The sequence below is a fragment of the Dryobates pubescens genome, chromosome 28 (assembly GCF_014839835.1).
Source record: "Dryobates pubescens isolate bDryPub1 chromosome 28, bDryPub1.pri, whole genome shotgun sequence".
In the NCBI taxonomy this organism is placed as follows: domain Eukaryota; kingdom Metazoa; phylum Chordata; class Aves; order Piciformes; family Picidae; genus Dryobates; species Dryobates pubescens.
Genome location: NC_071639.1, coordinates 7,888,974 through 7,916,763, shown reverse-complemented (window position 1 = coordinate 7,916,763; position 27,790 = coordinate 7,888,974). Strand labels below are relative to the sequence as shown.

Below are 27,790 nucleotides of genomic sequence, written 5' to 3'. Positions count from 1 at the left end.
ATTCCACAACTCCTCTGGGCAGCCTGCTCCAGGGCTCTGTCAGCCTCACAGAGGAAAAGTTTTTACTTATGTTCAGGAGGAACCTCCTCCACTCCAGCTGACCTGAGATGGTTGCTTTCTAGAAAGTTCTTTGGTTAAGCAGCAAAATTAGTCAAGTTTTCATAGAGACCATGAAACTGGAAATGTTCCAGTGTGTCAGCTTCTGGTTCAGATCTGTGTGGCTTTAAGTAAGACTCAGAAGAGACCTTGTTGCTGTCTACAAATACCTGAAGGGAGGTTGTAGCCAGGTGGGGGTTGGTCTCTTCTCCCAGGCAACCAGCACCAGAACAAGAGGACACAGTCTCAAGCTGTGCCAGGGGAGGATTAGAGTGGATGTTAAGAAGAAGCTGTTCACAGAAAGAGAGATTGGCCATTGGAATGTGCTGCCCAGAGAGGTGGTGGAGTCACCATCACTGGAAGTGTTTAAGAAGAGACTGGATGGGGTGCTTGGTGCCATGGTTTAGTTGATTAGATGGTGGTGGGTGACAGGTTGGATGTGATCTCTATTCTATTTTCTATTCTATTCTATTCTATTCTATTCTATTCTATTCTATTCTATTCTATTCTATTCTATTCTATTCTACTCTATTCCATTCCATTCTATCCTATTCCTACTCTACTCTACTCTACTCTACTCTACTCTACTCTACTCTACTCTACTCTTACTACTTGTTAAGGTGGCCAAGAAGTTTAGGGGAACACAGCTTCCTGTTGATGGAAGAAGTTGCTCATAGGGAGATTCCTGCTTGCTTTAGGCATTTTAGCAGCAAATAATTAAAATCACAGCTCTCAGTTTCTCTTTTTATTTTATTTTTGTCTTTGCAAACTTCTGCAAAGATGGGAGGTTTCTGGGGGTAGTAAAGGCTGCCCAGGGCTGTTTGTGGCAATCCAGCAGAGTCACTGCCCTGTAGGTCAGCACAGCTGGACAGGCCTCCCCAGCTCCCTGGCATGTGGCTGTGCCTGCAATCTGTAAAGAACTCTTTAACTCTGAAAAGTGGCAGCAGAGTTGTAAGCTCCTTGGCTAGATAAGGCATTTATAATGGTTGTCAGGGAGAGTTTTTCTGTGCTTGATGATGCTGATCATTGCTTGCCAAAATAACTTGATACGTTTGAGGCAGAGCATCTCCTGAGGCTGGCTTCAGGGGACTCCCTGAGGGAAGCCAGCCCCCAGCCACAGCTGGGCCATGACTGGTGGGGGGTAAGAGGGGGGGGGAAGCATCACAGCTGGGCACGTGGTGGGAATTTGTGATTCAAGGAACCACTGCGGAACCAGTTGGAGATCATTTGCTGCTTTCTCATTCCTACTTTAAGAGGGACATTAAAGTAAATAATGTCTGTGAAGAGGAGGGGAAAAAAATCATGCTGTGGTTTGCTTGACCTCCTTCTCCTTTTGCATCCCTTTGAAGTTGGTAAGTAAATAATCTGAGCAACAAGATCAGCACTCCACAGCATTGCTTTGTTTCTTCTGCTCTTCTGCCTTCCCTTCCTGCTCTCAGTCCTCCTCCCAGCCAATGCTTGGTTAGCAAAAGCAGTGTCCTGAGGAGCTGCTGCAGCACAGGGGTTGAAATGTTTCCTGGAAATAGAATAGAATAGAATAGAATAGAATAGAATAGAATAGAATAGAATAGAATAGAATAGACCAGACCAGGTTGGAAAAGACCTTTGAGATCATCAAGTCCAACCCATCACCCAACACCACCCAACACCATCTAATCAACTAACCCATGACACCAAGCACCCCATCCAGTCTCTTTCTAAACACCTCCAGAGATGGTGACTCCACCACCTCCCTGGGCAGCCCATTACAATGGGCAAACCAAATTAAAATGCAATTCAAAGAAAATGTTTACACACCATTTATTTTTCCTTTTGTGCTAGAGCATGCTGCAAAGTGGGGGACTGCTTCCCTTGAAAATGTATTGATACTAATTTAAAGGCCATGGAAGATTGGAATGTGCTGCCCAGGGAGGTGGTGGAGTCACCATCCCTGGAGGTGTTCAAGAGGGGATTGGACGTGGCACTTGGTGCCATGGTTTAGTCATGAGGTCTGTGGTGCCAGGTTGGACTTGATGATCTTTGAGGTCTCTTCCAACCTTGGTGATTCTGTAGTCACTATATTTGGTTTTTTTTTCAGGTCATTAGAGACTTGCCTTAATTTTTCCTGGATTCATTCTTTATTTGAAAAGAGTTTTTTTTTTCTGTATCCACAAAGTCTCCAGAAGAATGTAAAGCTGGGCTTCTAAAAAAAATAGCAACTGAAAAGGAAAAACAACCAACCAAAATCACAATTGTGTATTGGAATCTCGTTCTCTGGCTCTGGATTCACCTCTCCAGCTTTTCACCCCAAAGGAGTCACAGACTCACTCTTGTGGATTTCTGTACTTCAAATGCAGGGCTCAGCCAGCTGCTCAGCTGGTGTAAATGGCATCTAACTCTGCTGCTTCTGAGATCACCACCATGTGTCCTTGGGACTGTACTGAGGAGACAGAGGTCAAAACATATCCCAGCAAGATGAAGACTAGTTGAACCCTAGACTTTTCATTTGAAGGAGCTCATCCCCATCACATCTTGTAGTGGTTGTGTAATTTTCACCATTGTTTTCCCTTTTCTTTCTTTCTTTTGCAGCACTAAGCTGCAAACCAAGCTCCAGATCACAGCTACTTTACTTTCATTAGCCCACCTAAAGCAAATGCTTATAGTTAAAAACACTTAGTTTAATTTAAAGGCCCTGGGCAGTTCTTTTGTCCTATACAGCAGTCATCTACACAGGCAGCAAGGTTGTCCTGTGTCCTGCTGGAAGTGAGCTATTTTTGTGCTGTTTGGACCTCCCTGGTCTCCTCTCTGGGCTCAAAGTTGATGGCTCAGGTACTGTGTTGGTCCCTATAGTAGAATCATAGAATCATAGTATCAGTCAGGGTTGGAAGGGACCACAAGGATCATCTAGTTCCAACCCCACCTGCCATGGGCAGGGACCTCACACTATAGCAGGCTGGCCAGAGCCTCATCCAGCCTGGTCTTAAACACCTCCAGGGATGGAGCCTCAACCACCTCCCTGATCAACCCATTCCAGGGCTTCACCACCCTCATGGTGAAGAACTTCCTCCTCACATCCAGTCTGCATTTCCCCACCTCCAGCTTCATTCCATTCCCCCTAGTCCTATCACTACCTGATATCCTAAGAAGTCCCTCCCCAGCCTTCTTGTAGCCCCCTTCAGATACTGGACGGCCACAGTAAAGTCACCTCAGACCCTTCTCTTCTCCAGACTAAACAGCCTCAACTCTTTCAGTCTGTCCTCATAGGAGAGGTGCTCCAGCCCTCTGATCATCCTTGTGGCCCTTCTCTGGACACCTTCCAGCACCTCCAGATCCCTCTTGTAATAGGGGCTCCAGAACTGGAGGCAGTACTCCAGGTGGGGTCTGATCAGAGCTCACCAGAGCTGAGTAGAGGGGGAGAATCACCTCCCTTGACCTGTTGGCCACACTTCTCCTGATGCAGCCCAGGATATTTTTATTCCTGTTGCAGAAAGTTTCTATTTAAAAGATGATCTGCTCAAGAGGCCAATTTGCTTTTCATCCTGAGCATATTCCTATGCATCCTGAAATCAATAGAGACTGAACAACTTGAACAACTGATGTTTTTTTTCCAAGCATGTGAACAAAGAGCTCTGCAAACCCATATTTAATTTGGTTTATGGTGATATGACTTTGGATCTATGTCTCCTATTCACCTCCATTCCAAGCACGAACCTGCAACAAAATTAAATGGCAGGCAACAAAGCTGGTAATAATGACAAAGCTTCAAAATAAATGCTGTTGCTTGTGGAAAAGCAGCTGAGTGAGTTGGATGAAATGGCAGTGTAATTATATAGTAGAGAGTCAAAATTTGATGGCTTGGAGCTTATCTCGGCACAGCACGCCGCTTTCCCTCCAGCCTCAGCTCTAGCATGTGTCTTCAGCAGCACTTTGTTTCCAGTTGTTCACCTTTAAATCATCTCATCAAATTGAAGTTTGTTCCTCCTAGTGAGTGTGGGAGGAAATTCAGAATGTAATTAAAATGAAGAGACCAAAACAATTTAGCCAAAACATCCCCAAAAGTAACATCCTGGGTAGTTGAACGGAGCACTGTGAATCCCCAGCTCTGCAGGAGTCTGTATTTTGTTAACACTTCTGGGACAAGTTTCAGTTTTGCAGGGATAACAGAGTGCAAGACTCCCGTGTAAAGAGTGCCTAACTGACCTAAAACTGGGGGCTGCCTGTTGTGTGCACCAGAGGCACAGCTGCAAGAGTTTCCATGATTTGAAAGGTTCAGCAGAATGAAATGGCTTCAGCTTGAGCACAGAGCTTTTAATCTACTAGTACACACTTAAATTGTTCACCAATTTTTTCTTCCTTTGCTAGTCAAGGTCTCTTGTCTGATATCTGCTTCCTTCCCCTCCATGTATGCTTCCTGTTTTCCATCTCAGCCCCCACATCCCCCCATGTATTTCCATGTGCCTTTTCCTGTTGTCATACATACTGCTGCAGCTGCTCCTCAGATGCGTCCACCAAGGAAAGCCTTCAAAGCCAAGCTGGCTCCTACAGAGTGTGGGAGCCCACCCTCGCCCCTTGAGCAAGGAGGGAGTAGCCCTCCTATCTCTGGGCATGCCCCCATGAAGTACCCTGGGCACATTAATGATGCACTTCCCACCTCTGAAGCCCCTCTTGTGTCTTTGCCTTGCATTCTCTGCTTTTTGTATTGTGCAAGTGCTGCCAGAAGACCAGCAGGAAAGTAAGATGGCTCAGGTCCATGATAGTATGTGGTGAAGCCACATCTGAGCTTTCATTGTGAGTCAGTTACCCTCTCTGACAGCTCTTTCTATGAAAATAAAATGTGGAATGCTGTGTGGAAGAGAACTGCTTTAAAAAGTATCATACCTACTGCACGTGGAATTCCATCTTCAGGGTTACAGTGGGGTTTGGTTTTAAAGCCTGGGAGACTCCACAGGACTGTCAAATGCATCTTAGTTGATGAGTGATTCCACCCCTTCTTTCTACCACTCTACATGAGAAATGTGACTGTGTTTATTTAGGTTATTTATGTGCCAGCAACTATGTAATGGAGGTGGAGTGTTACAGACTACTGTTTTCAAAGGTGGAAGTGCATGTGAGCCATGACTGAGTGGCCAGGATTTTCTTACACATGGGAGGAACATGTTGAGTTTCTATTCCTTGTTTCTTCTCCTACTGCAGGGGATGGATGTGGGCACGTGGTGATGTATCAAGACAGTGGGACCCTGGCATCTAAGAACTATCCTGGGACATACCCCAACTACACTCTTTGTGAAAAGAAAATCCAAGTGCCTCCAGGAAAACGTCTGATCCTGAAAATTGGAGACCTGGATATTGAATCCCAGAAATGTGAATCCAGCTACCTGACTGTTCAGAGCTCTTCAACCTTGCATGGTAGGTAGAAGATAAGGCAGTGGCTGGTTCATGAACTGGTAAGAGTGTGACTATAACCCAGCTCAACAAAATGTAAGAATCAGCACCCTTTGTCTTTTCCTCCTCATTTTTGGGTTGGTGTCATCAGCACATAAGACCATTGCAAGTACCTGGACCTCTATCAGCCCTGCAGCCTTCTCTGGTGGGCTAAGAGCTAGCTCATGAGCTAGACAGAGACAAGAAATTGGAGTCAGCAATCCTGTCTATTTCTATTTGCTAGGCAGTGTTCAGAGAGGGGATAACCCTTGTTATTGCTAGCTATTAGTCACTGATAACCTTTGCCAATGTACAGGATTTAATACTTGCAGATACTAAATGCCTGCAACCAGCCTACACTGTTGAAAGGGATTTGCACAGGAAGATCAGTGAGTAATCTGCTATAGCTGTGCACTTAAAACAATCACAACAACAAGAAGATCCTCCCCAGAGAACCTGAGTCCTTCCTCACATTGGTTTTCCCAACCAGTTGTAGTTTGATCTACTCTATCTAGAAGAGTCAAGCTGATTCTCAAGTTGGTGACTCATTTTGCAGAAGTCCAGTTTGAATTCAGAGCTGCAAGGAGCTCCACAATGCAGGAATAAACTTGTGAAGCAATGGTTGATACCAATGCTGCCTGCTGGGAGTGGGCTGTAACCCTTCAGCCAGCTGAGGCTGAATGTGCTCTGCTGGGCTGAACAAGCAGAGTGGATTCAGTGGGAGAGGATGAGGAGGAGATGAACAACAGAGCCTCTGCAGGTTTTCCAGCTCACCCAGCTTATTACTTGGCTCAGTAAAGTGTGTGGCTCTAAGATGAAGACTCACTAGATGCCTTAGAAGGAAGGAGAGGTGATTGCCTTTCATTCATGAGAGTGCTGGGGCCATCACTCATCTGGTATAAGATCAAGTGAGGCATTAAAGCCTTGCTCGCAAATGAAGGTAAAGGTAATTACTGTTCTCACAGGGGAGGTGTTACATTTTGTAGCAGCCTTCACTAAGAGTGGGCAGTGATGCTTTGATGTCTAAGTCTTGCATGGAGCTTGATTGGAGGCCTCTGTTGGTGTGTGCTGGGGTTTTTTTAATGGTGTTTACTTCAGAACTGTAAGTAATGAGGTGTGTTTGGCTGAAGCAGTCTGTGTGTACTTGGCAGTAAGAGTTAAGTGTTTAGTACTGCATTATAGCTTTGAATAATTTTTATTGATGCTATCTTGATGTTTTTAATCAAAGCTTTTCTAGGAAACAAGGATAAACCAACATATTAAGTGAAAAATGAAGCTTGGGCATTGATTGAAATTCTGGCTCCTTACACACCAGCCTTAAGACATCTTCACATAGTTCAGTCCTGCAATTACTCATACCTGTGTGTTATGCAATCAAATCCACATAATGAATTTCTTTAAAGTATTCCCACACCCATTTTCAGACATGATTGGTAATGTCTGATGCATGTGGACTGTAATTTGCATTCTCAGTAACAAACTGCACAATTAGCAGATTTTGCTTGTATCTGTAACAAGTTTTATAGCTCAGGCAGACATGCCATCTGTAATGGTTTTTGTGGTCTGCAGCTCACTGTAGACTTTCTCACCATCCTACCTACGGAGTGTCTAATCTACATTCAGGTAAATCCATGTAGAACAGAGTGGAAATAGTGCTATATGCACAAAACCACAATATTGCTTGTCTTTTAAAAGACACAGGAATTCATAAATGAGACCAGAAGTTCTCCAAGTCATTTGTTTCGACAGGTTGGGGTTTCTTTGTAGCTCCAGGTTTTAATATGCATTTGTGTGAGCAAGAGATGTTCTCTAAGCTCTTCTAAGTCCATTCAGTCTGTTAAGCATTCTTTTAGCTGGCTGTTTCTGAGACCAGAGCTCTTTGCAACCCTCCCCTCTTCATGAACATCTGCAGAGAGGTCAGCTTCCTCCCTTTGGCCAAGAAGATACTGACCTTTGCCATTCAAATTCTTTCATGGGATGATGTAGAGTTGAAAAGATTTGGCAGGCATTGAAAACATCTGAGCAATTAAAAGCTAATTTTCACACATTTGCTGTACTTGACCTGGGTCTGAAAAGGAAAACCTGAAGAGCTAAGTATGAAAGCTAGCAGTGTGAATGTTCTTCATGTTTCAAATTAGCCAAGCAGCCTTTGCTCTTTAAGAGGTTTGCAATTACAAGACAATGAAGTCTAAAGGGAAATACGTTTTAAATACCATGCTAATCTCTTCAGCTCCATGGAAGACATCAGAGGGAGCGTCAGCATGTGTACAAATATCTATTAAGGGCTGTATCTGAGGCTTAGAAAACTGGTCAGAGGAAGGACATGAGATTGTGTGTGTAAATATAAAATTGGTGTGAACAAGCCTTCAGAGCACAAAGTACTGCTTTCCTTTCAGTTTTCTCCCAAGTGTTCTCCTTACATTTGAAATCTTCATCGTTACAACCTTCTGCTGGGATTCGTGCACCACAGCAAGAAGTAACTCAGTGTGTCTTTGGGGTAAGAGGGTTACTTGGGTGATTTCTTCACATTTTAAAACAGACAACTACAGATTAAACCACTTATTTATTTATTTAGGCATTTGTTCATTCATTCCTCACATTTTGTGGACTGGTAGAAAAATGCTACGACTCTCATTCCTTCCTAGAGGAGCACGTTGCATCGTCCCTATGTTGAACTGGGACACAGACATGACACTAGAATTCTTCTCACCTTTGATGGGCCTGTGAAAGCAACCATGGCATTTCAGTTTCTCCAATAGTGTGATCAAAAGATGGTCACTAAGCTCTAAAACTGGAGACACAAAATGACCAGACACTCTTATCTCTGGGCTATTTTTATCAGTGTTCACTGGAGGAACGAACCTTTAGCAAGCCTTGTCTTTCAAACTGTTCCCTTTGTATTCAGACTTAGATGTGAAATATTAATCATCAGTCAGCAAAGGTAGTCTAGCACCAGTTTTGGTGAAACTGACTCAACTTTGTCTGACAAACCTTTAAATACCAGCACAGCTTTGCATGTGTTGTCTCCAGGAGAAATAAATAGCTAATAAGGGTCTGTTTCAAGGGCATAGCTTTGCACTGAATGAAAATATGGTGAGGGTTTGGGGTTGGGTTTTTTTTGTCCCACAAAAGGAACCTAGAATAAAAATGAATGTGCTACACACTCTCACGGTGCAGATAACATCCAGCCTTTACTGAAATGCTTTTCTTCTTGAGTTAATTGCATTATCTGAGCATATTAAAAATACTCTGAATTAGAGCTTCTGAATTAGAGCTTCTGATTTTTTAATTAGTTAAAGGGATATGTGAAAACAAGATTAACCCTGTGGGCCCTGTAGTTCTCAAGAGCAAACCTTGCACTGCTGATGAATGTGTGACTCAAATGTTTTCAAAGATCAAGAGCAACTGCTTTTAGTCAGCTTCTTCTCATGTCCTTATCAGATTTCTGTACCTCTTTTGACCCTTTCTTCTTGCTTCCCCCCCCACTTTCTTTGCCCAACTAATGGCTTAGTATTTTTTTCCCTTATTTTTGTGAGATGATCAGCAGTCTTGACTGGAGAAATAGATTAAAGAAGAGATAAGTGCCTACTTTCTTCTCCATTCACTTGCAGTCAGTAGGAGGTTGATGTGTTCCTCTGGGGTGGATGTCAGCTCTGCTGAGTGACTAGCAATAATTTGGAGAGTTGGTGCAGTTCACTTGCTCCTTGCTCCTGCATAATTTACAGCTGGTAACTGGTGTGAAACAGAGAAGTTACTGAAAATGCTTTCTCCTCCCCACACCCAGTCACTAAGGGCTGTTAGACAAATTGAGCATTTACTGACGTGTGTGTGTCTGAGGATGTGCACACGTGTGTGTGTGTGAGGGTGTGCAGGGGAACCAAGTGCCTTCAGATGCCTCCTGCTTATCAGCATGACTCGAGGGGATTCATCAAACCAGTCTTTCCTTATTATGTATTGTAATAAGCATCTTGCCTGCATAAAGGGTGTGGTCCAGGTTTCTTTTTCACCCCTCAAAGGAAACTTGTTATTACAGTATTGTTTCTGGTATTTCAGGAAATCCAGGGAATTGCCCAGACAAGTTCTCACTGAAGATCAAGTCAAGCAGTTTCTTAACAGTTAAAATTCTGTTCTAACAGTTGGGGTTTACCTGAGTGGTTGCAGTGTGCCAAGGTTTCAGCTTGGGGAAAGGTTTAGGCAACAGAGAATGTCTGCATTTGTTTTATCAGAGGGACTAATTTTTTTCCTCTTAGCTGCATGATGTGTGCTGTGTATTTTCTGTAGGCTTTGCTAAACAGCTTCAGCTCTTTGCTAACTATTCCTAACCATTGCTGTGCTTGTGTCTTTGGGTTTGGCTAAAACCACGGTCAGGCAGAAATGGGTGGTCTCACCTGGGGTCAAGCAGGCAGACCTACAGCCTGTGCAAGTGGCCCAGACCCTGCCTTTTTTAATGACAATCACTTCTCCAACCTGACTCTACTTGGATGCCTTTTTGCTTCCTCTGTCACAGTCTTTGGCAGCAATTTTGAGAGAGAAACTGAAAATTGTTTTCCCTAAAATGTGAAATGCTTGTTACTCAGTCTGAGGTCAGACTGTTGCACAGAGTTAAATGTTGAAGAGCCAGGCTGTCTCATCCTGACTACTCTCTCAACTCATACCTACTGGGTGTTAAACACCACTCTCCCTGCATCTTGGCAAAGGACACAGAGCAGCACTGTTTACCTCCTGGCATGTCCTTGCAGGGTGATGCTGGTTATCCATGTACATGGAGGGATTGGAGTGAAGAAGTCCTTTTGCTCTCCCAGTTACTGCTTACGAATGTGAGGCAGGAGTGTGAGTGTGGGCTGGAGATGACTTTCAAGAATGCAGATATTTACATACAACAGATCCTTGCTGGGTTTGTGAGCTGTTTGTGAAAGACTTGCACTCTGGATGTGTTTTTAGCTCTAAAGTAAAGCAAGCTCAGTCCAGGCTCATCACAGCCTCTGTCCTTGCCCAGCTGCTGAGGTACTTTCAAATTGCTTTATTTGATGAAAGGCTACTGGAGGTAAGGATCACCATTTAAATAATTGTTTTCCCCATGCAAATGCTTTAGGAAATTACAGTCCTAAAGAGGCAGATCCATGGGACTGCTGCTGCTACATATTGCTTGCCAGCCACGGCTTACTCTGCAAGTAAAGACAGAAAAGGGAGAAGATTCCCTGTTTGAATAGGGCATGTCGTGAGTCAATATATAAACCGAGTTTCTTAAAGACCTCTGTGAATGTCAAGCTGCAGATATCAAAAGAAATCAAAGGCTTTGGAAACAGAATGAGCATAGCAAGCTGGACATGCACTAGCTAAAGGGGGAAATAATTGCTTTTAAAAGGAAGCAAGAGCCTTCCAGAAGAGGCAGACAGTATTAAGAACTAGAGAAACAAACGGTATGTAGGCATTGCCAGCTGGTGTGAGAGAAGAGAGTCCTCTAGGCATAGTGCTTCTTAGGGGAAGTAGAAAAAAAAAGTATAAAATAAAGGAACATAATTCAACAAAGCAATCTCAGGAAATATGCCAGAGCCTGGTTTGACAGTGGAAGTAAACTAGACCTCATAATAAAAGAAGACAATGCTGTAAAGATCATCAGATTTGCAAAACACCACTATTATGAAAAGGACAAAAGCAGTAGGCTAGTGCTAACATTTGAAAAATAAACAGCACATAAAACAGTCTCTTCAGTCCCCAGAGGAGCCAGCCAAAGGATATCCATGAGACAACTTACTGTGTACCTTGCAGGATGTTAATACTGCTTGGAGACAGCGATTCCAAAATAAAAGTGTTTCATTCAAGCCACCTTAAACCGTGCCAATAGATCAGGAGTTCTGGAAGAAAGGCATTGAATGTTGGTTTAATTATAGGGAATATTAAATGAGGTAGATTTGAAATCCCTAGCCCTCTAATAGCTCTCCTGCAGAATGTTAAAAATACAGATATTAAAGAGTCTGGAGTGAACAGACGGGCCCACAGTTGGGTCAGCTCGCTAATGAGACAGGGGAAGAAGGAAAGGTCCTGGCATCGAGATGCAGCCTGACTGAAACATGGAGAAGGCCTGCGCAGCTCCATGACATGCAACACATCTGTTTATTAAGTTCTTTTCTTTGTTCTTGGTAAACAAACCAAATAATCCTGCCTCCTTACCCCAGCAGAGCTCCAGCCAAGTCTCTCGAACAGGAAACAGAGATCAGCGCTCACAGCTAGTTTTTCAGGCTGAACGTGCAAAACACCTCTCAGCTAACATTAGGAGAGGAAAAACTGATAATGTGATCTGGCAGTTCCCAAAAGGGATCTTACAAATCTTTTGGCTTAGCCGCAGGTTTAGGAATGAAGTATTTATCCAGACTCAAGTCCAAATCACAGAATCACAGAATCATCAAGGTTGGAAGAGACCTCAAAGATCATCAAGTCCAACCTGTCACCACAGACCTCATGACTAAACCACGGCACCAAGTGCCACATCCAATCCCCTCTTAGATGCTGCAGGAAAAGTTAAGAGGGCCCTATGAAGAAGTTTATCATTTTCATACCCGACACCAACCGAGGCTTTCTCCATCATCCCTCCTCTCCACTGGTTATACAGCATTAATATAGCAGCATGGGGAAATCAATGAATCCTGGCCAGAGAAGGTGGGGAGCATGCAAAGAGTTTTAAAAATAGATGATGAAGTAATATTCTTGTCACCTCAACTGCAAGTGACAAACGGACTGGTAGAGTTTTCTGATGAACTCTAATGTCTATACAGTTGCTGATTGGTTTTAATCTTCTAGTGCCTATGGAAATCTCTCAATACATGTATTCAGTACATGTACATCTCTCAATACATGTATTCAGGGTAATGGGTAAGTCAGTGGAGAATGACTCTAGTAGATGTAACTGCATGCAGAAAGTGCATCTGATTCAGGCACACCACAATGAAATACAGGGAGCCTGGGAGCCTGACCTGTTGCTGGCTTTACAACATTAAAGGAAGCAGAGGACGGCTATATGGAAGTGCCCAAGGAAGGCTACATGTGGTTAACATCAAAGACATTGTTTTGCTAAAGATAATTAGGAAACAGATGAAAGCACAAAACTCTCTCATCAGTCAGCTGAATGCATTGCCTTGACCCTGAATCAGTTTTATTTCATAAGCATTACTAGTTGTGCCACTGGGGAATTTCTTGGAAGACCATCAGTGTAAAATAAATTGATTAGGGGGAAGAAATCACAGAAGGCTAGGGGTTGGAAGGGACCTTGAAAGATCGAGTCCAATCCCCCTGCCAGAGCAGGATCACCTAGGGCAGGTTTCTCCTTATGTTCGTGTGGAACCTCCTTTGCTCCAGCTGGCACCCATTGCCTCTTGTCCTCTCCTTGGACATCACTGAGCAGAGCCTGGCTCCATCCTCCTGACACTTGCCCTTCACATATTTGTAAGCATGAATGAGGTCACCCTTTTGTCTCCTCCAAGCTGAAGAGACCCAGATCCATCAGCCTTCCCTCATAAAAGAGATGTTCCACTCCTTTAATCATCTTTGTGGCTCTGTGCTGGACTCTTTCAAGCAGTTCCCTGAGGACCTTCTTGAACTGAGAGGCCCAAAACCGGACACGATATTCCAGATGTGGCCTCACTAGGGTGGAGTAGAGTAGGAGGAGAACTTCTCTTGACCTACTAACCACAGGGAGGTGGTGGAGTCACCATCATTGGAGGTGTTTAGGAAGAGACTTGAGAGGGTGCTTGGTTGCATGGTTTGGTTGATTAGGTGGTGTTGGATGATGGGTTGGATGCAATGATCCTGAAGGTCTCTTCCAACCTATTCTATTCTATTCTATTCTATTCTATTCTATTCTATTCTATTCTATTCCATTCCATTCCATTCCATTCCATTCCATTCCATTCCATTCCATTCCATTCCATTCCATTCCATTCCATTCCATTCCAAATGCCTCTCTGTCTTCTGCCCCTTTCTCTTTGTGGATCTGTTAGCACTTTACTTCTCCCACTGCAATCTGACACAAAAGACCTTCTCAAATAAATCACTCGTGCTGTTGTCTGCCATGACACAGTGTCAGATGCTGTCTTTTTGATAAGTTCATTTCCTCAGAAATTTGTTTAACCCCTTTTGCAGCCATTGTTTTCTCTGACTAAGTCGTGAGTCATTTTCAACAGGAGTACTCCAGGGAAATGTCACACTCTCGCTTGTTTCTCCACCTGCCTGGCTTCACTCTGTGATATTTATAAGCCAGAAGACAGTGTTCATCCTTTACTTTGCCCCATTCTGCTGTCAGCTGGCTGGTGTTGGCTTCAGTTGGACTGCTCTCTGGGCTGCTCTTGTTAGAAGGCCAGTGAAGTTCTTAGGAGCCCATTAGGGAAGGGAACTACTCATCAAGTCTGTGTTCTGCTGTAACTAATTTCTTGTAGTTCAGGAGTCAGTTCCAAGTTACCTTAAAGTGGCCACTACCCATAAAATGTGGTTGTCTGGCAAAAACCAAATTGCTCCTTTTTCATCCCAAGGCCTTGCTTTAGGATGCAAAAGCTGTCATTTACCTCAGCAGAACAGATGGGCTGAGAGCTTGTAAAGGGTCTTGTTTGTTTTTACTTTGGGGGGATAAAAAACTGTTTGCCATTAAAAGAAAAACCCAACCACAAAACCCAAAACACACAAAGGAACCCCAAAACAAAAACCCCTCTCACTTCTTAGCAGTTTATATTGAAAGCATCCTCATAGAGTCAAAAAATGTACCCAAACTGCTTTGGATCTTCTGTGTAATCTGTGCCTGAGGGCAGCCAGGGACAAGTGTCTGCACCCAGCTTACAGAAGGCAAGGGCAAAGACTGTGGCAGCCTCAAAAGAAAGCAGCCCTTGGGAACTGACTTGTGAAGAAGCAGATGTGGTTGTTGAGAGTCCTGAGCATGCCTGCTGGCACAAGAAAGGAGTGTCCCTGAGACTGTTCCAAGATACTGCTGTTGGTAGCTATAAACCCCTTATCTAATCCAACATAGGAGCAAGGCTCATCTACCTCCCCCTCCCCCCCATCTTCCCCTTTCTCCTTCTCTTTTTTGTTTAAAACTCCAGAGACTTGAACTGTGTGCCTGAGTGGCCCAATGGTGATTTGAAAAGGAAAATAAGACAGTTTCTAAGCCAAGAGGCAGCACTGCCTCCTTGTACGATTTGGCTTGTGGCACACAGGTCCTTGACAACCAGGTGCACTGTCCTGTGATCTTAATCCTTCCTGAATGGCTGCTGTGCTACAGCTGTGTGAGCTGGCCGTGTCTGGAGAGCTTTATCTAGGGGACCCTGTGCAGGTCCCTTGGATTGCCTTTGAATGTTCTGTTGTTTTCTCTAATGAGTTACTGCTGGCTGTAAGCATGCTGTACTTCAAAGGCCAAAGGGCAGTAATCATTCTCTTAGGGCTTATGTGATGAAAGATGTGGATGCTGGAATTGCTACCATGGAGAGACAACAGGATCCTGGACTCTCCTTGTCAGGGTAACTTTGGAGCTCATGCCCACAAAGGACTGAAGCCAAACCCCTTTTGTCAACATTTGGGTTGGTACTGAAGGAGGAGTGAGTTATGAAACTCTTTGCTAACCAATGAGAATATTCCAACCTGATCATGTCATCTAAACTTCTGAAATCATCTTTGTTCTGTCTGTAGGGCCATACTGTGGCAATGTGATGCCTGTTCCCAAAGAAATCATTCTGGACAGCAATGAAGCAACTATTCACTTTGAGAGTGGATCCCATGTGTCAGGACGAGGCTTTCTGTTGTCCTATGCCAGTAGTGATCACCCAGGTAAAGTGAAACCCAAAGGATTAGTGGCATAGTCCCCCTCTATTTCTTAATCTTCTGTACATGCATAGTCTTTAGCCCAAATGTTTGGTCCTAAATATTTCCAGATTAGCATGACCCATGATATTTTTAACAACATTTGTGCAAGAAGCAGTTGTGATATTAACCAGATGTAACAGCTGCTGAAATCTTACCTAGAAAACTTGCCATACAGGCCCAGAGAAAATCAGTACCTTCTCTTTGAAGCTCTACTATATTCTGGGCTCTAGCATCTACCTACCACACAGTGATAGGATGAAGGGAGAGGAGACATTAAGATTTGATTCCTACATTTAATGTTCTGGAGGTCTGTGCAACTTTGGTGAAGGTGTAGAACATAAGAGTGGAAGAGGGAGATCACAGAATCACAGCATGTTGGGGGCTGGAAGGGACCTTGAAAGAGCTTTCAGTCCACCCCCCCCGCCAGAGCAGGATCACCTGTACCAGATCACACAGGAACTCATCCAGGTGGGTTTTGGATATCTCCAGAGAGGGAGACTCCACAACCCCCCTGGGCAGCCTGTTCCAGGGCTCTGTCACCCTCACTGTGGAAAAAAATTCTTCCTCATGGTCACATGGAACTTCCTATGCCTCAGCTTCCACCATTGCCCCTTGCCCTATCACTGGGCATCACCCAGCAGAGCCTGGCTCCATCCTCTTGGCACTCACCCTTTACATATTTATAAACATTAATGAGGTCAGCCCTCAGTCTCCTCCTCTCCAAGCTGAAGAGCCCCAGCTCCCTCAGTCTCTCCTCATGAGGAAGATGTTCCACTCCTTTAATCATCTTTGTGGCTCTGCACTGGACAAAGAATGAGGAAAAACTATAGCTGTTGCTTTCTAATTAGTAAAATAGTATTGTACAGAGAAATCTTCCAATGTTTCATGTTTAGCCAAATCTTTGTCTGTATTCCTACCTCCTGCACTGGGGACTGACAGTTGTAAACTTTCCACAGATCTGATCACCTGTTTGGAACGAGCAAACCATTACACGAAGGCTGAATACAGGTAACGAGGGCTTGCACACTTCCCTGGCTTGCTTTGCTCTATCTGACAGCTGGTCCCCTGGTTAGAAAATAAGGCAGCTACAGTCTGGGGGTTCTGAAGAAAGGGAATGGGTTTTATTGAGGTCTGATGATGTAATAGTCCAAGGCCTGGTTGGGAGAAGCTGTAGTGCAGAATGGAAGGCTGCAGCCCAGGAAAATGAGGGAATGGAGTTACAGGGCTCTCAGCAATTCTGATGAGGGTATACATATACATGGTGTATGTAAAAAGAGCTTCCACTTTGAAATTCAAAGCAGCCTGAAATTCCAGTGCTCCTCCTGAGAGCAGATCACATCCTAGCTGATACAAGATTATCTGAGGACAAGCTAGAATTTCTTAGTTCCTTGAACTTTGTGATAGGGTTTGAAATGGTAATGAATTGTGCTCTTCTGGCTGCTGTCTGGATGTGCATTTTGTGTGCATGCTTCTTACCTAGGCTGTGCTGACAGCTCCTGTGGTGGCATTTCTAGAACAAGTGAGTTAAACAGAAATGCCCTTGTGAAGATGCATTTCTGGTTCTTTGTGTGCTGCTGTGTGCAGTTCACTCAAGAGCTCACGTGTTTACCTCCTAGTCTCACTAACAGTCCATCAGCCAGAACTTACTGCTCAGATACTTCTTGGTTTGAGAGCGTTTCTTCTTGTATGAGCTTGTTTCTGTGTACTGTCACTGCACTTCATCGTTTAAACACGCCTCTCTTCTCTCACTACAGCAGATACTGTCCTGCTGGCTGCAGAGACATAGCAGGTGACATTTCTGGGAATATTGGAGAAGGATACAGAGATGTAAGTACACAGGAAAATGAGGGGGAGTTTATCAAGCCAGTGGAGAGAAGCACAGCACAACTAGGTTTCACCTTTTGCTGCCTGACTCTTGTCAGCGATTCTCCCCCGCTGTATTAGATATACCTTTTATTATCAGGATATGAGTATGTTATCAGCATAAAAGCACACAGAGACACTTTTCAAGCAGACCAATCAATTGTGTGAGGATAAAGTCCACTGACTGTCAAATGCACCTCCTGACTTGTGGCTTCTGGCTTTCTGGAAAAATCCTGCCTAGTGTTTGTCCCTCTTGAGGCAGTGCTCATCGATGCACTAAATATTCCTACAGCTTCAGGCTTTTTCTTGCTTGGAGTACATATGTGTTTCTTTTCTAAAGTTATCTCTTGTAGGGGGGAAAAAAAAATACATTTCAGTGTCAGTTTTCTTTAAGGTTATGCCTGCAGCATCCCAGCAATCTGCTCTGGGATGAAATAAACATTATACACTGCTTAATCACATCCCACTGATAACTACCAATTTATGAGGCTGTTTTAACTTCTCATTCCGTGGAGGAAAACAGTAGCCTGAATGGTTGCATTTATCCACAGCTCATATCACACAGTGCTCTGACCTCTCTGTGCTCCTCACCCTGGACTCTTCTTCTGTCATACCTGTGAAATCTTTACATCTCTCAGGGTGGAATAAGTTTAATCATGGCACTGAAGTAAAATCCCACCCTCGCACAACTACAGCAGTTACTGAGGTTCCAAAGAGTCAGTGTTCACGTTTAACCTGTCCATCCAGTTGTTCCAGCTCCAGCCTGGAAAGTGGAAACAAAGAAATGCCACATCACATTCTCATTAGCTGGAGTTATTCCTGCCCTTCGGTTTGGGTGATTGGGAAAGCAAAGCAGCACATGGCATGACCTCATGCAGATCTTATCTGTGCTGAGGAATTTTTGAAAGAAATTCTCCCTCTGCCTTGAAGGCACATCCAGCTTTTGTGATGGGAAAACCTGTGGGGCTCCCCTGGAGACCTACTGCCTCTCCGGGGAGAGTTGGTGACGCAAAGGCACCTCAGCCTGTCAGTGAGTAGTGCAGCCCAAGCTGTGCTAGTGTGAAGAAGACCAGTGTCTGCCAGCAAGCACCGAGGATGTCTCCTTTGCACCTCTCTGCTGGCCCTTCTCTGCCCTAGCCCAGAGGTACATTATTGCCACCTAGCTGGCATAGTTTGTCCTGTCCTGGAAGTTATCCCACCTGAGATACTGGCAAAAGGGCTACTCTTAAATCCAGGAGCAGCTACCCCAACACACAGCCTAATCTCCTAAAGCATGCCATGACTCAAATCCTAAAGGCACAGTAATACCAGGCTCTGCCTTCAGGCAAGTCCATTGAGTAATTAGCATTTTCTCCTCATAAAGACTTGCCTTGCCTTTGACTTTGCTTTCCCAAGGAGTGATGCAATGCTTATTAAGTTAAAATCTTACAGCACCTTCTCAGAAGCAGGTTATTTCATCTGGGAAGAAAAAAAAAAATCAAAAAAACCAAAGAGGTGACTTTTGTAAAGGGTTTTTTCCCCCCAAAGCTTACTGCTCTTCCTCCCTCTCATGTCTCTTGAGCCTTTGCTGTTTTTTCATGAGCTGTGCTAGTGTGCTTTGGGAGCAAAACCACAGAATCACAGAATTAACCAGGTTGGAAAAGACTTTTGAGATCATCAAGTTCCACCTAGCACCCAACACCATCTAATCAACTAAACCATGGCACTAAGTGCCTAATCCAATTGTTTTATGAACACCTCCAGCGATGGTGACCCCACCACCTCCCTGGGCAGCACATTCCAATGGCCAATCACTCTTTCTGGGAAGAATTTCTTCCTAACATCAGCCTAAACCTCCCCTGGCACAGCTTGAGACTGTGTCCTCTCGTTCTGTCACTGGTTGCCTGGGAGAAGAGCCTAACCCCCACCTGGCTACAACTTCCCTTCAGGTAGTTGTAGACAGCAATGAGGTCTCCCCTGAGCCTCCTTTTCTCCAGGCTAAGCAACCCCAGCTCCCTCAGCCTCTCCTTGCAGGGCTGTGCTCCAACCCCCCCCACCCCAGCTTTGTTGCCCTTCTCTGGACACCTTCCAGCAACTCAACATCTTTCCTAAACTGAGTGGCCCAGAACTGGACACAGTACTCAAGGTGTGGGCTAACCAGTGCGGAGCACAGGGGCAGAATGTCCTCCCTGCTCCTGCTGGCCACACTATTCCTGATGAGCTTTTTGTCAGACTGATGCTCTGAGCTTTGCCTTCCAGACCTCGCTGCTGTGCAAGGCAGCGATCCACGCGGGCGTCATCGCGGACGAGCTGGGCGGGCAGATCAGCGTCACGCAGCAGAAGGGCATCAGCCGCTACGCAGGCGGCGTGGCCAACGGCGTCCCCTCGCACGGGTGAGTACTGCCGCGCACGACGCGCCGCCCGGGGCAGCCACAGGACCGTACAACCATAGTATTGTTAGGGTTGGAAGGGACCTCAAGATGCTTCCAACCCCCCTGCCATAGGCAGGGACGCCTCACACTTGATCAGGTTGCTCACAGCCACATCCAGCCTGGCCTTCAAAACCTCCAGGGATGAGGCTTCCACCACCTCCCTGGGCAACCTGTGCCAGTGTCTCACCACCCTCATGGGGAAGAGCTTCTTCCCAACATCCAATCTGAATCTTCCCATTTCTATTTTTGTTCCATTCCCCCCAGTCCTGTCACTCCCTGATACCCTAAAATGTCCCTCAGAGAAGGTGGGGATGCTTTGCTGGGAAGGAAAAGTTCATGGAATCACAGGATGGTAGGGGTTGGAAGGGACCTCTGGAGATCATCCAGTCCAAACCCCCCTGCCAAGGCAGGATCACCTTCAGCAGGTCTCACAGGAACACATCCAGGTGGGGTTTGAATGTTTCTGGAGAAGACAACTCCACAGCCTCTCTCTGGGCAGCCTGTTCCAGCACCCTGTCATCCTCACCATGAAGAAGTTTTTGCTAAAGTTCATAGGATCATAGGATGTTAGGGGTTGGAAGGGACCTTTGAAGGTCATCATGTCCAACACCCCTGCCAGAGCAGGACCATAGAATCCAACACAGGTCACACAGGAACACATCCAGATGGGGCTTGAAAGTCTCCTGGGAAAGTGACTCCACAACCCCTCTGGGGAGCCTGGGGACCCTCCCAGTGAAGAATTTCCTCCCTATATTGAGGTAGAACCTCCTGTGCTGTAGTTTATATCCATTGCCCCTTGTCCTATCACAGGGTGCAATAGAGAAGAGCCTGTCCCCTCCCTCTTGACACTCATCCTTCAGATATTTATTAACACTTATTAAATCCCCTCTCAGTCTTCTCCAGACTAAAAAGCCCCAATGGGATGGAACTTCCTGTGTTCCAGTTTGTGCCCATTACCCCTTGTCCTAATGCAGGGCACCACTGAAAACAGCCTGGCTCGCTCTTCTTGACCCTCCACATATTTATAAACATTCATAAGATCCCCTGTCAGCCTTCCCTTCTCCAGACTGAACAGTCCCATGTCCCTCAGCCTTTCCTCACAAAACAGATGTTCCAATCCCTTTGCCAGTGGAATGTGCTGCCCAGGGAGGTGGTGGAGTCACCATCACTGGAGGTGTTTAGGAAGAGACTGAATGGGGTGTTTGGTGGAATGGTTTAGTTGATTAGATGGTGTTGGGTGACAGGTTGGACTTGATGATCTCAAAGGTCTTTTCCAACCTGGTTTATTCTATTCCTATTCCTATTCTATTCCTATTCCATTCTATTCCTATTCCATTCTATTCCATTCTATTCCATTCTATTCCATTCTATTCTATTCTATTCTATTCTATTCTATTCTATTCTATTCTATTCTATTCTATTCTATCCTACTCTATTCTATCCTACTCTATTCTATCCTACTCTATTCTATTCTATCCTACTCTATTCCATTCCATTCCATTCTATTCTATTCCATTCCATTCCATTCTATCCTACCCTACCCTATCCTACCCTATCCTATCCTATCCTATCCTATCCTATCCTATCCTATCCTATCCTATCCTATCCTATCCTATCCCATTCCATTCCATTCCATTCCATCCCATCACCATAGCCCTCCATTGGACCCTCTCTAGTTGTCTCTCTCAAAATGTGGGGTCCAAAACTAGTCAGAGCAGATGTGAGCTGTGGGTCTAGGGGCTTTGATGCTTTGTTTCTACAGCCTTTTTAAAAAATGCCGTTGGCACTGACGACTAGGAGAAGATGTTCCAAGTTTTCAGTAGCTCTACACCATGTAGGGCATGGCTATTTTTTCCCTCCCACTCCTTCCAACACCTACTTGCCAACGACTCTGTCAGCAGATAGATGAAAGCACGATGTTCTGCAACAAACACCTTTAATCGGTGCGCTAATAAATCATGCTAAATTCATGTTCAAGCTTAAAAACAAACACAGCAAAACAAAAACCAAGCAGAGCCAGGAAGGAAAAAAAAAAAAAAGAATAAATAACAGAGTGCTGTTGAGCCATAGGGGATTTAATGAACAGCTTCTTAAACATTGTGCTCTTGACACACGCGGAGTTTTTGTCTTTTGGAATATTTATAGCGAGGGTGTTGCGTTTGCCACTTATCTTCTGACTTTTAATTGTGCTGTTGTTGGAGCAGAAATAAATCCTCTAATCTCCATCCAGCACAGCAAGCCCTTCCAGCAAACTGACTCTGTCATTCCTGCTGGTTTCTAATATTTTTGTGTGTGTGTGTTTTCAATTGTTATCTGGATTTTACATAAGGCTTTTTGGGGTGGTGTTGGGTTGGGGTTTTTTTTTTTGGTAGGAAGGGAAATCCCCTCAGTCTCATAGTCTACAAGAGCTAAGGGAACGTGTCTTTCTTTCTGTTTTCCCCATGGTTTAACAATTTTACAGAGTTTCATTCAAGAAAATAAAAAGGGGAGGAAAAAAAAACCCCAAGCATTAATTTGGTCTGTTGCTGTGCTTAAATTTCAGCATGGATTGAAAAGCTTTTTCATATAATGGCACTGGAGTAGGCAAGTATATAGATGGCAAGCCAAAGGTCTCTAAAGCCTAAGTGTTTTCTATTATGCTTGAAAGTTAATTGTCAGAGAAAATGAATATAACCTTGTCCCAAGCCAAAGCAGAACTGAGAGCTCAGCTCAGGCACCAAACCCCTCCATAAAACAAATAGTACAAATTCTTTTCATTGCAGAGGTTTGCTTAGTGAAACCCTGAATAAAATGTTTTGTCCATTATCTAAAGATGTTACAGAACTGTTTACATCCATTCACATGTTTGTGATCCTTGAGAAGCCCAGAAGGAGTCACTCAGATAGCAGCCCATCAAATGTTACAATGAAAGGCAGCTGGGATTCCCATTTGGACTGTTTTTTCCCCACAGCACAAGAGCTAGTGGGCAATGAATGAAGTATGTAAGACAGCAAGTGGAGGGGGGAAACATTGCATAATTAACCTGTCACTTTAACTGCCAAGCATCCTTTTAATGTTGCCACTTACAAATATCCTATACATTTCACGTGAGTAACAGAAATATCCACAGAGATGCAAACTTGTCTCTGTTCCATCAAGTGGGAAAACTCTCATTTCCTTGCAGGAGAGCTGAAACAGGAGAGGTGCAAGGTGCACTTCAGGCTTCCAGTGCTGGCAAGTTAAAAAAATAGTGCTTGGACAGCAGTGCTCTTGAGAGCTTTTTAGGCACCCTGAAATAAAAGCTTACTCGAGGTTTTTAAATCTCATTTACAGTGGATTTCAGTATTAAAGATTTAAATTATTTAGTGACTTGAGCTGAAATTGACCTCATCAAAAGCTGCTGCTGGAGTGCATCGAGCTGTTAACTATGAGCAGTGTAATGCGACAGTGGAGCCACAGCTCACCAGCCTTCAAGAGCTGACCTTGGCCTCCCTGATCCCATTTTTCAGTGCACTTGTTACTCTCACAGCATCTAGGAGGTTTTCAGTTCTCATGATCCATGTGTGGACCCACACCCAAAAATGCTGTAATGAAGATCAAGTGGTTGGATTTATAGGGCAGCTCTGTCACCACAGTACAAATATAGGGGGGGAGGCTTAATGTTGTGATGTGACCTGGCCTGTGACTGTGCATCTGCACACGTGAAATCATTTGTCCCTGAAAATGCAGGAGACAACCTGGTCATGAGCTGTGAATGATGAGATGTGGGTTCTCCTGCACAGTGTGTAAAAAACTGGCTTGAGACTGACTCTGAAAGGAAGCAATTACTTGATGCTAACAGAAATTTATTATGGGAAGCAGCATCTTTTTTTATTATTATTTTACAGAGCTACTGGCACAGATCTCCTGTGCAATCCTGCCACCAGGACTCTTGTTGAGGCAGGATCCTGAAGGTTGTCAGGGAAATGAGGAGCACAGGGCGACACCATCCCTTAAAGGACAAAGTGAAATTTGTGTGACAAACGCCACCACTCACATTAGGCAACTGATGAATTGCCACTTACTGAATTAGTTTGTCCTCTTCAGTGACTTGAAGAATTATAGCAGGAATATTTCAGCTTGATTTCATAGCTTTATAGACCTTAGCCATGCTAACCTCCTCCCTTTCTTTCCTAAAATTGCAGCCTTCTATTTGAAAGGGCTAAGTGTGACTTTTTTATTACCAAGCCCTATCTCATAAATAAGTGCTCAAGGAGCACTGTGATTTCTGGTTTGGGGAGGTTTGGCTGATGACTGGAGGTGTTTGCTTTCTTCTTTTCTCTTGAAATGAGTTGCTCTGCATTCACTAAGAAAACAAAAATTGTTTTGGCTGTAATGTCAAACTGGTTTGAAGCGAGCAGAGCACATCTGATCGCCCCTGAGGACTGCCTGGGGGGTAAGATGTGGGAGGGAAGGCGGGCTTGAGTTTCTCCTCCTAGCTACTCTGCCGCCTACATGCCCAAATAAATCAGTTCCCTCCCAGTGCTCTCCGCCATCTCTGAAGAGCTTCGCTCGCCTGTAGTCATTAGTTTTCCCTCAGTGACAAAAAGCAGCAGTGTTTTTATTGACCTTGACATGGGACCACTTTCCTATTCCCTGTCTGCAGTGCTCTCAAAACACACAGCCCTGTGCACCGCTGTTAGCCCACAGGTCGTACCTGGGCAGGGGGGTAGAATTTTCCCAGCCAGCAACAAAAGGCAGCTGAAAGGAAGCGGTCTTGATGCTGAGTGCAGTCACACTGGCCAAGGCTTTTCAAAAGGGACAAGTGATGCATGCAGCCAGTCAAAGTGATATTGAAGGGGTCAGACTTTACAGAAATCCAAACTAATTTCACATTAAAGCCCAGGCTTTTATTTTTATCACACAGTCAGAGAGCCAGAGTTGTCACTTCTGGCATGAAACATCAGGGCTATCTCATTGGGAATCAGAAGTGGCTCCAAGGGAGGCTAGGTAAAGCTCAGCTTTCCCTTACAGCAGTGATTTTATCTTGTCCTGCTTGGAGCAGCATTGTATAGAGTAGGCCAAGATACGGCTTTTCTCCTGAAGCAAAGCAGTCAGAAGGAGAAAAAGAAGAGGGCTCATGGATGTGGTCCTGTTAGTGGAGCAAAAAGAACCATTTCTGGTGAGAGCTGTTGGTTGTGGGTGTAACAGGACTGCTTCCCACCCAGATGGCTATCATACAACTGTAACCCCAATAGGAATGGCCAGGGCTGTCATGGTTTAGTCACCATCAGGTGTAACAATATCAGGGTGCTTGAGGATGGATTTTCTTCAAACTAGATGTGGAGTTAGACTAACAGAAAGTCATCGCTTGCAGTGAAGTTGCTCTGATATAAGCTAGTATGAAGAGACTTGGACCTGGTGTTGGACCCATGCACTGCTGGCAGCTTTAGGTCCCAATAGCTTTTCCAGTCCTGGCTCTTTTGAATGTTCTCACATTGCTGGTCTGAGGAGCAGAAGGGAAACCTTTCCCAGAGTGGAACAGAGCAACAGGCTAATGGGATGGGATGTCACTTTAAAGTATAACAAACGCTCAAAAGCATTACAAACTGCTCTGAATTCAGTCACATTGAGAGGTGCACAACAGTGCTCTTATGGGGGTTAGGGACCAGCCAGCAAAGCAAGCAGCTCTCTGGGCAGAGATATTTTTCCTAGATAAAGGGTGACTGTGGAACTGGGGCTCAGCATTCCTGTGAGCACCTCCTGAAAGACTGAATTACCTTTTTCCCACCCCCCCCCTTCTCTTACAGTGGCTCGCTGTCAGATAAGCGGTTTATATTTACTTCAAATGGTAAGAATAATGGCTTTATTTTTAGCTATTCAAACGTTACCTTTTTGGTTAAGCATTTTCTGTGAAAGGTTTGAAAAGTAATCAGGAGAATGTCAGGCTGTGTCTAGGAAGAATATTTTAGGACAGCAGTTTTTCCTTTTTAAACCGGCAAGCGAATCAAAACATTGAAGGGAGGTGAAGCGAGCTTAGAAAGAAACACAGCAGAGGAATAGGTCATATGCACAGAGATGAGAAACAGAAACAGTGCCTTGCTGTCACATTTCTGGTGCCAGCAGATGAAGAATGGCAATCAGATAATTCCATTTTATGTACTTGAGGCGGCAGAAAATGAAAGCAGTTTCCCCTCAGCCGTTTCTAAATTCCATCTTCGTTATCCGAGGATGAAAACATGGGAGGAATGAAGATATATTTACATTGCACTGATACAGAAGGAGTTTTTGTTTATGACTTTCCAAGATGCAGAAGTGTCTTTAATCTGTCAAGCTGCTCATTTGCATAAAATGGCAAAGGGGGGGGGGGGGGGGGGGGAAGGGAGTTCGCCCTCGTTCATTTGAATTATACTTCAGTCATCAGAGAGAAATATCATTTACTATGCCACTGAAAACTGGAGAGCATGCACAGGCCTTTGAAACTGCCAGGGAATTATTTCTCACTTAATTGAAACCTTATTCCACTGGCCTGTTTGGGTTGGGTTTTTTTTTTTTATGAAGAACCTTGATGTGCAGAAATGTTGTGGGTTCTTTAGGGGTGTTGCAATGCTTACCTGCAGCTATTATCACCATGATATCACCTCTTGGCAGCAGTATCAAGGAGCTCCTTTAATGAGCAACTTTTCCAGCCCTAATAGCAGGTGAGAATCACGAAGTATTTACAGTAAAGCCTTGCTTTCGGCACGGTGCCTTCATCTGAGAGAGGGTTTGAGCAGCAGAATCGGTTCATGCCAATCTCCAAACATAAATATTATGGTTCAGCAGGAAAATTTAAAAATATAAGAAGTCTTCACAGGAACGAGACAGAACTGCAAAGATGAAACCCAAAATGACAAAAATAGCAGGTGTAGTCAGAAGGTGTTGTGTATGTAGGAGTTAAAATGGTAAAGGAGAGGAACTGCAGCTCTCTGGTACTGGATCATCCCCTGCAAACTGACTGGCAAACACTACAGCTTAATGGAGAGCATCAGCCTAGCACTAGATTAGGCAACATCTGACTTGGCTGTTGTGGGTGTTCATCATATGTTGCTAGCCTAATGTAAAAATATGCTGTGAAAACACAAAATAACTCCTTCTGTCTGTCTGTGTGGGGACTCCTAGGCTGCAATAAATCCCTCAGTCTGGAAGAGGGATTCCTCTCCAAGAGCCAGGTTACTGCATCTTCCTACTGGGAGGAGACCAACGAATTCGGGCAGCTATTCCAGTGGTCTCCTGACAAGGCTTGGCTTCAAGTCCCAGGACTGGCTTGGGCCTCTAACCACAGCAGCAACCGTGAATGGTTGGAGATAGACCTGGGAGAGAAGAAGAGAGTAACAGGTGGGTCACTGTCCGGTTATTTGAAGCTGGAGAAGAAACCAAATGCAGTTGAAGAGCATTAAATGCAACGTGCCTTTCATTAAATGTAATGCAAGTGTTCTGTGTTGAGGAATAGTATTGTCATGTTTAAGAAGTCATGGCTGTTTGTAAGACTGCTCTTCCTCTAAGGATGTAGGATTGAAGTCAACTGTCATGCATGCCTGATCTGCCAACATGCTGTAAGCTCAGAACAAAATACAGGGATCGGTAGAGTCTGGAATGATAAACGATTGCTTAGGACCTTATCAATAATGCAGTTCTGGAATCAATTAAGTAACACCAAAGTCACAGCCTTTGAAATAAGGGCCCAGGTGAAAGAGATTCCTGTTTCCAACTCCTGGTTTAGTTGTAGAAATGTAAACAGCAGTTGCTGCTAAAGATCTGAAGACTGCTGATGTGGAACCATCACTTCAAGCAGGAATTGCCACTTCTGGAGTCAAATTAATGAGCTCCGTTAAAAATTCATCATCGCTCTGAAGTCTCCAAATCGCTTTGGCTGCTGTGTTTGCATTTGAAAATGCTCCTTTCCAAAATGACAGCTAACAAATGAAAGTGTATCTTGCATTTGTTAAAAGGCATCAAGACCACTGGTTCTGGATCCACTATGCTGAATTTCGACTTCTTTGTGAAGACATTTACGATGAACTACAGAAATAACAACTCCAAGTGGAGAACTTACAAAGGGATTCTGAGCAACGAGGAAAAGGTAAGGGAATCACAGAATCACCAAGGTTGGAAGAGGCCTCAAAGATCATCAAGTCCAACCTGTCACCACAGACCTCATGACTATTAAGCCATGGCACCAA

At 44.4% G+C, this 27,790-nt stretch overlaps 1 protein-coding gene across 1 annotated transcript in view; it reads left to right on the top strand.

The window, feature by feature from the left end:
- The window catches only part of DCBLD1 (discoidin, CUB and LCCL domain containing 1), a 51,028-nt gene that overhangs the window by 9,462 nt on the left and 13,776 nt on the right, over positions 1-27,790 (top strand). Inside the window, 8 exon segments of the mRNA XM_054173999.1 lie at positions 5,269-5,481; positions 15,163-15,300; positions 16,293-16,344; positions 17,091-17,163; positions 19,438-19,571; positions 25,379-25,419; positions 26,730-26,945; positions 27,560-27,690. Coding sequence (XP_054029974.1) covers positions 5,269-5,481; positions 15,163-15,300; positions 16,293-16,344; positions 17,091-17,163; positions 19,438-19,571; positions 25,379-25,419; positions 26,730-26,945; positions 27,560-27,690 — 998 coding nt within the window.